Source organism: Scardinius erythrophthalmus (genome assembly GCF_964197995.2).
Source record: "Scardinius erythrophthalmus genome assembly, chromosome: 10".
Lineage (NCBI taxonomy): Eukaryota > Metazoa > Chordata > Actinopteri > Cypriniformes > Leuciscidae > Scardinius > Scardinius erythrophthalmus.
Window position 1 is genome coordinate 12,139,265 of NC_138230.1, and position 9,366 is coordinate 12,148,630.

Sequence of the window (9,366 nt, forward strand, 5' to 3'; positions counted from 1 at the left end):
AAGTGGCTCTTCAGAACCAGAACGATGAACGAGAGACCCTGCTCTGATGACACCAATAAAAAATGTTTTGCTTTACATTAATTCAGCCGGAACAAGACAGTAAAATGAATGAAACTTCTAGCTAGGTATCTATTTTGTAAGCCGTATTCCACGTTAAAGGTAACATGAAATTAAAATATACCCTACGTAAAGTTCCTAAGATTATTTCTAAAGTTTTGGGATTTTGCAAACAAAACACGGCTCACAACTGGTCTAAATATGTTCACCTTTGTCCATTTATGTATATTTATAAACTATAAAATTGCATCTTAGTAAAATGTGTGAACATTTAAACCGCTTTGTATTTTTTTTTTCAATGTGTTGTTAGATATTCAAGTAAGTTACATTTAAAAGTGTAATCTTGCATTTTCTCTCAAAAAACCTTGTTGTGTCGTCATTGGTGCGCAATGAATCTTGGGAGAGGCTAGGCTGTGAAGGATCCATCCATTCTATCCTTTGCAGCCCGGGAAACGAAGGACGCATTTGTAAGCCGCGTTCGAAGGAGCCTTTGAATTGGGACAGCCTTCATTGCGCCGCTGAACCAAAATACTTTGATTAATTGATTCATGTGCATTTAATTAGAGTTGGAACTCCGTGGAAAAAAGGGAGCATCGATGCTCTCATTCCCTTAACAAAATTTCTGAAGCCCAAAACATAAATTACGTGAGCCAACTCAACTCAATAAACAATGATGCACGATAAATGTTTTGAAAAAAACAAATAAGCTATTATTACATTTTATTTTAGCACAAACATACATCGCTAGACAGGAAGTGAACATAATATAGCTAACATTTATAATAAATCTACGGCTGAAATATTGCACATAGCTATATGTAACAATAATGTATTTTAAATAACATGAAAATATGGGTTTCAACACTATTTTACGGTGTCCTTGTTACATATGTTACATGTACTTACTATAGTAATAACAGTAAATTATGCATAATTACATGCAATTAACCCTCAATCAAATCCTAATCCTATCCTAACCCTATAGTAAGTGCATGTAGTTAATTAATATTACTCAGTACTTAAATATATAATTACACTGTAACAATGACACCTTAAAATAAAGTGTAACCAAAATATGTTCTACTGTTGTTCATAAACATGTTTTAAATCCATCTTTGTGTTTCAGTAGTCTCAGCTTTACAACCGGTTATGTTATTAGGACAGTGTTTGAGTCTGTGCTGAACTGCACAACTGAAGTATTTGTCCATTCATTGGCCAGTAGATCATCTCTGTCGTTTGCCTATCAAATAAAACACAAAACAAGATATCAGCAAATAAGATATTTTAAGAATTTTAAGATATCCAAATAAGAACAGTCCCCCAAAGTTTACTGCTGTGTTGGTTATTTGTTACTGATAAATGAATAATTCATTATTATTGTTATTATTATTTTCATAATTTACTATTTTAAATAAAAACTTTTTCGTTTTTTACTATTATATTTGATATTGTTAAAGATTTATTTACATGGAGGTCTGTTGTTTTTTCTGTTGCTTCCTCTCTTGTGGTGGCCTTTTCTGAAATGTTCAGGAAAAAACAATACAATTTCTATTAAATATTGATTGACAAGTGAATGCTTATCGAACAATTAAGTGCATTATTTATTAAACAGCCTCATATAATAATAATAATGTCTTACTATTCCATGACCACAATTTCCAAGAAACTCCAGTTAACGCAAATAATATAATCAGTGCTCCACACACTAGTGCAATCACCCGAATAAGGTATCTGAAAAAAAAAGGGAATTGTTAAACTTATACCGAAGATGAGATGTTATCAGCTAGAATCAAATGTCTGATAAATAAATGTGAAACAGCATTCATGTTGTACAGAAGAATACTTTGAACATACCTGCTTTCATAAATGGGTGTGGGTTCAAATATCATTTCTTTAGACGATACATTAACTATAGAGTTACTATCAACATATGGAGATGTTGATCTACTGGTTAGTGGAGTCGTAACTGTACCACTGCTGTGAGATGGGTTCTCTTTTGAGTTCTCCGTTGTGGTTAGAAAGGATGAGGACTGTATCGTAGAATGAAACCGCTTTGGTGATGCCGTAGACGTCTGGCCAGGTTTTTCCGTCTGAATCAAAGTGCTTTCTGGCAATTTTGATTTTGTGGGTGTAGGAGGTGTGATTGAATTATGCTTGTGTACATCCATTGCTGAAGTGAAGGATGGTGCTGTGGTATATGTGGAAGGTCCTGTAAATAAAAAGGAGCAGGTCAGATATGACACACAGTCTGTGTTTAAACAGATAACAGCAGTAATGTGTTGTTTTACTTTACCCAGAAACTCATTATGAAAGTCAATGAAAGGTTATTTGCACTGCCATTGTCTTTGAAGGAGAAGTGTGTCCTTCATTGAATATAAAAATTTCAGCTTCTCACCCCTACTTTCCTGTCTACACTTTAGGTGATTCCCAACAAAAGTCTTCAAGGGATAGTTCACCCAAAAATGATAATTTTGTCATCATTTACTCACCCTCAATTTGTTCCAAACCTGTATGAATTTCTTTCTTCTGTTGAACACAAAAGATGATATTTTAAAGAATGGTGGTAACAAGAAAGTTGACGGTAGCCATTGACTTCCATTGTAGGAAAAAAAAGATACTATGGAAGTCAATGGCTGGTCAATGGTAACCAGCATTCTTCAATATATCTTCTTGTTCAACAGAAGAATGAAACTCATTTTTTCAAAACATAGTTTGTTTGGTTGCCCCTATACATAGCAAAACCCGATGGCGTGAGTTATCTGTTTCTGCTGTATCTATTTAGCCGACCAATGACTGATGAGGGAGTTTTCGGGTAAACCTGTTTGAAACGTTTTTTGCAATTGCCTTGAGGGGTAGTGTGGCGTGTCAATAGTGTAAGTCAATGTGTGGAATGAAGCACAGCTCACAAAGAACGAACAAACAGGTTTCTGTTGGTCAAGTCCAGCTCAGTTTAGCTCCAGCTCAAACACACCTGAATCAAGGTCTTCAGGATTGCTTAAAAAATAACAGTGGAGGGTGTGCTGCTTAAGCTCACCTGCCTGTAATTTGTCAGCCTATTCTGAAGACTTCCATTCAGGTGTGTTTGATTAGGGTTGGAGCTAAAGAATGAAATGCAAGTGAAATCCAATCCCTCACCAGAAATTCCAGATCGCATGGATTCCTATTAAAACTGCATGATATTTTACCCTCAATTTTTTTTTTGCTGAAAAGTGTTAAATGTGACCACAACTTTTAAACAGTGGCCAAACCAGGCACAATGCGATAAGATTCAAGCTCTAAGCAATTCGTCTGTCTGCGCTCTTATAGCGCAACATCACTTCAGGAGATCCGAGCTCGAGTCCTGGATTGTGGTCCTTTCCTGATTCTTTCCTCACCTATCACTTCCTGTCTCTCTTTGACTGTCCTCTCCAAAAAGGCAAAAATATAATACAATATTAAATAATTAATATTTAATTAAAATATTTTAATTCACACACACACACATGTATTATATATATATATTGTGTGTGTGTGTGAATTAAAATATTTTAAGTTATTTTTTAAGATCTGAGGTAAATTTATCCATTGTTGCTTTCATTATGGCTAAAAAATGATATATGAACTCAAATTAAACCATTTTATGTTGCAACACCCCTGTTGCTCGTCGCATCTTTTATACATTCACATATTATCATCACATATATTATGTCGCATGCATAATGTATGTGAACAACTGTTATTGAAACTTACTTGTGTTGGCATCTGTAATGAGTTGCCTTGAATTTACATTGATATGAACAGGAGCCTGCACATCCCCAGCCATGCACCAAAACCAGCCTGCGTCTGTCTTCTTCAGTCCTGTCAGTGTCACTGTATAAACACCATCATTTGTATCATTTATCTGTAGAGCTGCACCACGGGACGGCTCTAAATCTTGAGCCGTTTGACAAGAGCGCAAATCTCCACTTCTGCACCATTTTTTCTCCTCATCTCGAAGTTTGTCACTGTAGAGACATTGGACAGTAACATTGCCGCCCTCTTCACCTGACACGCTATTGCTGGCCACTGACAGATCTGGAGTACCTGAAAACAATGGCAAATGGCAAAATCATTTACTCTTGGAACCATTTTGGTCTCATAGATGCTAAAGCATCTCAATAACATTTACCCTCAGTGACGGTTAGTTCTAGATTTGTTCTAGCATTGGAACCTGGCTTCTTCACGGCACACCAATAGCGATTTGAATCACTGCTGCGTAGGTTCGTCATCGTCATGGTTGTTACCAGTTCATCTGGGCTGTTGTAAAAGCTGATACCGGTTCGCTTCTCTTGGTTGGTAGATCGCATTGTCAAGCAGGCCATCCAGATTTTTCCTTTGCACCAGAACTTAGGAAGGTCCTTGTGCAGGTGATGGTAGTGACAGGGAATGGTGACAGATCCCCCAATTTGAGCTGTTATCTTCTTTACTGTCCATAGAGAGTTGGTACCTGTGAGTCATAAAATGATAATATACCTTAGAAAGATTTGACAAAGGCCAGTTCACACTGCGCCAACTCTGAAGGCGCTGTGCTGGTTGTAGTGGATTAGCATTTAGGTCTGGTGTTCACACAGTACAAACTGCATCTTAACTTCTCTCTACTGCATTTTGTCAAACTGCTGCAGATCACTAGCCTGGTTAAAACCAGACCCTTCTCAGTTGAAACCATGGTTGAAACTGAGTGAAGGGTCTGGGGAAGCTATGTAGACGAATCATTTCCAAAGGGGCGTCACCAACCGACGTAGCTCAGCTTGATTGACAGGTGATCTGACCAATCATACTTCGCCATCCGCCATTTTGTCCGACAAAGCAGTCAGGAGAGTAGATTAACATAGGAGGATTTTTGAACTTGAAAAACGGAGTGTACTGACGCCTTTCCGTGGTTAAAACAACATTCTTATGTTTGTTCATGTTTATTTGAGGCTATAAATTAACTAGAAGGAAGAGATGATCGGTTCACAAGAACAGCTTTAACTGATGCTCTACAGCGATCTGTCACGGCACATTAAAGAGCAACAAAACGGTATTTATTGTTTAAATTTCTTTTAAAAAAATTACCAAATTTGAAAGCTGAGACTTTGTTTAATATGTTTAATATCAAACGTAACCGAAAAGTAGCCTGCTCTGTCCTGTCTGTCAGCGTGTTGTCAGTCCCCTCTCTGCTCCGCAATGAATGTATTTTTCACTGCGTGAGAACTCCTTCAGCGTCGCTGCGCTGTCGTCATCATGTAAATCCCTCCCCAAACGTTTTTGATTGGTGCCGCGATTTCGGCGGCACAGTAATGAGTTTGAATGGGCTCTTCTCCAGACTATCCTGAAGAGAGAATTGAAATTCGCCGGAAGTAGTCTGGGTTTTCCCAGGCTAGCAGATCACCAGCCGTGTCACCAAATCCAGCAAGGCAGCATTAGAGTTTACCAAAATCCTTTACAACCCTCTACTTCACATAGAATGGCTTTAATGTTACCCAAATGTACTCTGGTGATGTCTAAGCATCTTTATTTTATATTTTAGAAAGCATGTTTCTCTGATGTGAACAGTTGCAGATCACCAAATCCATTATTTAAGCTACACAATGGCTTAAATGCTATGCAAATTGAACCTCTAATACACAGATAAGACACCTGCAGATATATATTGTCTGCTCTGCCTTTATGTGGGTTCCAACTGCCATTGATTCAAAGAGCTGATGATAAGGTAATAATAAAACTGTTAAGCGGAAACATTTTATGTTTTGATTGTTTCTGCCACAGAATAAAAAAATATAAAAGGTAATTGCAACTATTTTATATCTCATAATTATGACTGTATTACACTGCTAAAATTATGACAACATATGTTTTTACATTGCTTTAAATCATCAAAATAAGTGAACTTATTTTATGTTATACAAGATTCAACTTTTTTTGTCAGTTTCATGTAATTTAAGTTACATCAAAGTTGATTGTACTTTTTTTTTTTTACAGTGTTCTGAATTGCAGGTCAACTAACAAATTATATTTAAACGACAAAACACATTTTCTTACATGTATTTGTGAATGGTAATATTTGATTTCATTGATATAGTTAACAGGTTTTGGAAAGTTTTGCATAAAAAAGGGAAATGAAATAAAACCAATACATCAGTAAAACAGCACTCACGATTAGGGGCATCATTAGTATACCAGAGGCCCCTGCATTACAGCATTACAACTGGCCCCTATACCACAAATAAAAATGTCAGTAGGCCATTAGTCAATACGCTGGCATTTCCATTTGTGATCTTGTATGAATGAATTCAAATGACATAACTTTAGATACTTGTCTTCCTTGTTTTTCTAGCTAAAAAGTCCTTGATAACATCAATAAATTCTCAGTATCAGTAAGTTGTTTATTTTACCCAAGTTTTCAGAATGACTGCTCACTGGCTACGCTCCCTCTGTCAGTGTTTGCGATTGATAACAACATTAGTGAGTCTTGGAATATCCTGTTTTCTTCCACGTATGCTGTTACAGAAAACCAGTTGAACAGTTCCATTCACACAGCAGATCTTCGGCAAAAATGCGGTTGTGACTGAGTCCATAAAATGTAAGGGCGTGTATTTGGTTATATAATGTGGTTGTCACTCCTGTAAACTCCAAAATAATTATTTTAAAATTATTATTTTTCTTGGCAGCCTGTGCATTAATGCACCCCTCCTCGCAAATGCTTATTTATATCTATCAATTCTGAGAAAAAAAAAGTCAGAATTGTGAACTAAAAAGTCACAATTTACAGTGAATACAGTGAAGAAAAAGAGGATGTCTGGTGAGAGGGAACATCGGAAATTCTTCTGTTGCAATATCAGGCGAGCATGATTACGAAAAAAATCACTATTTCTCAATATTTAGATCACTAAGTTCACACAGTAACTTGGCAAAATGTTTAGATTTGTAATAAATCTCAATATGGTATTACTACAATTACAACTTAAAGAACATAACAAGATTACAATTAACAATACATCAACAAACAGGCAAACAACAAAACACCAACAATAATAAAAAAGCAACAATACACAACAATGACAGTTTCAATAAAATAAGATAATAAAGATTGTTTAAACAACCGAAATGAAGTAATGGATCTAATATCTACAGGCAAATTATTCCAGTCTAATAGGGCTTTAAACATAAAAGCTCTCTTACCAATTGTTTTTTTAAATATGTTAGACCTATCACTTCTGCCACTAAAGATTGCTTTATTAAGAATCTTCCTGATCAGTTTCATCATCTCAGCATCCCAGATAGAAGAACTCGATATTGCCACAGAAACTTTTAACTCTCCTTTCAAGCACTTTAGACACAGTTGCTCCAATGTGCTTAAAGAAGATGAAAGAAAATAGTCCAACGCTGTGGTACAACGAGCACACTCGGGCCCTTAAGAGAGCAGCCGGAAAAATAGAGCGCAACTGGAAGAAAACAAAACTAGAGGTATTTCGCATTTCATGGAAAGAGAGCTCGATTGCATACAGAGAGGCTTTAAAAGCTGCTAGATCTGCTTATTTTTCAACCCTATTAGAAGAAAACAAATGTATACACTGAAGAAAAAGAGGATGTCTGGTGAGAGGGAACATCGGAAATTCTTCTGTTGCAATATCAGGCGAGCATGATTACGAAAAAAATCACTTTCACGTCAGTGAACTGACGTTGAAATTGATTAACAATCGGGGGGGGGGGGGATCACGCTTTCTCAATATTTAGATCACTAAGTTCACACTTGGCAAAATGTTTAGATTTGTAATAAATCTCAATATGGTATTACTGTAGAAATGTAACAATCTGCAGACTTGCTCATTTTTTTAATTATGTTAGACTTATGTTTAACTGTAATGTTCATCCTGATATAATTTAGCTACAAACCCTGTATGCACTGATGAAATACATCATTAATGCTGCTCATTTTAATCATTGAATAATGTGCAACATTCTTATATCAATTTATTATTTTCAAAACATATGAAAAGATTTTTCAAAAACATTAAAAATATATAATTTTTATGACTGACAAAGCAGGAATGGTGTTTTGAAAGAATCCTATTCCCTAGAATAATTTAAAGAACCAACACAGGTTTAGTATACAAAATTGAATTATTTTTCCTAAAAGGACTTACCTTGGACTCCTAAAAGCAGCACTAGGGTACTCAGCAGAAAAGACATGATTTAATCAGGGATTTTACAAAAACGATAAACCATCCTCACATGTATCTTCGACTTGTATTTTAACCATTTGAAACAAACTCCTTTTATAAACTGTTGCGGATTTCAACATTTCCTGCAAGTCTCACATCCTTCTTTCCTCATTGCCGTATACCCGCCAATGAGGTGCACGCAGGGCCGTAGCTGGGGTTGTTTCGGTGGGTGGATTTGGGGTGGGGGGATTAGGTCATCACAACCCTTTTCCCCTCCAGCGACCGCCCTGGGTACCCAAGCTCAATACCCAAGCCAGTATTTTTGTACCCCAGTATTCATTGTGTATAATAAAATTTGTAAAATAAATGCTTAATAATAAATGTACTTTGGTTTTGCAAAGACTGTACCATGTCAAGAAAACTGACTCATCTCACCTGAGCCAATCAGTGGTCAAACAGCACTCATCAATGTCAAGATGACCGAGATGGCCAATTAAAATCAAAGGAGGCAGGCATTACTGTTTACAGAAGCCAAGCATGAATTTCAGACCGGTGCTTCAGTTTAACGGTCAAAAAGTGATGTAGCAAACATTAACAACATTAATATATGACAAATAGGTGTTAATATACAGGGATGCAAACAAACTCAACCAGCGCCGTTTTCAGCATATTAGGCATAAGATTAAGAATGAATGTGTGCATATTCTGAATGTATTTAATGAACTTAGTTACACTTTCCTGGTAGCCTTTCAGTAAATTCTCATATCATCCTCAGATCAAATGATTAAGCTTCAGCTCGAAACGCAGCAGCTCGAGTTCTTACCAGAACCAGGAAGTATGACCATATTAGCCCAGATCTGTCAAAACTGCATTGGCTGCCAATTAAACATTGCATAAATTTTAAAATCTTGCTGATTACTTACAAAGCACTAAATGGTTTAGCTCCTTAGTACTTGAGTGAGCTCTTAACGCATTATAGTCCTTCACGTCTATTGCGATCTCAAAATTCCGGCCAGTTGATAATACCTAGAATATCAAAATCGACTGCTGGCGGTAGATCCTTCTCCTATTTAGAACCAAAACTTTGGAACAGTCTTCCTAACATTGTCCGGGAAGCAGACACACTCTGTCAGTTCAAATCTAGACT

General features: G+C 36.5%; 1 protein-coding gene across 2 annotated transcripts; it reads right to left on the minus strand.

Annotated features, from left to right (window-relative positions):
• Positions 1-748: 748 nt before the first annotated feature.
• LOC308696967 (uncharacterized protein) lies at positions 749-8,409 on the minus strand. Of its 2 annotated transcripts, none has more exons than XM_081375974.1 (7): positions 8,202-8,409; positions 4,205-4,522; positions 3,787-4,119; positions 1,912-2,266; positions 1,697-1,788; positions 1,525-1,574; positions 749-1,297 (listed from the first exon to the last, which is right to left on the minus strand). In XM_081375974.1, exons 1-7 carry the CDS (start codon positions 8,245-8,247, stop codon positions 1,205-1,207), a joined length of 1,287 nt encoding a protein of 428 aa, XP_081232100.1. In that variant the 5' UTR covers positions 8,248-8,409; the 3' UTR covers positions 749-1,204. The 2 variants fall into 2 exon arrangements, with proteins under 2 accessions (XP_081232100.1, XP_081232099.1); XM_081375973.1 differs by lacking the exon at positions 8,202-8,409 and adding an exon at positions 7,237-7,630.
• Between the last annotated feature and the right edge of the window lie 957 nt (positions 8,410-9,366).

What these genes read in the sequence shown, in the direction of transcription:
- LOC308696967 (XM_081375973.1), bottom strand. Translation starts at nt 7,321, where the DNA reads ATGATGAAACTGATCAGGAAGATTCTTAATAAAGCAATCTTTAGTGGC. An exon ending in CATATTTAAAAAAACAATTG is followed by an intron (nt 4,523 to 7,236) that starts GTAAGAGAGCTT and finishes TATGACTCACAG; the next exon opens with GTACCAACTCTCTATGGACA. An exon ending in GAAATTGTGGTCATGGAATA is followed by an intron (nt 1,575 to 1,696) that starts GTAAGACATTAT and finishes TGAACATTTCAG; the next exon opens with AAAAGGCCACCACAAGAGAG.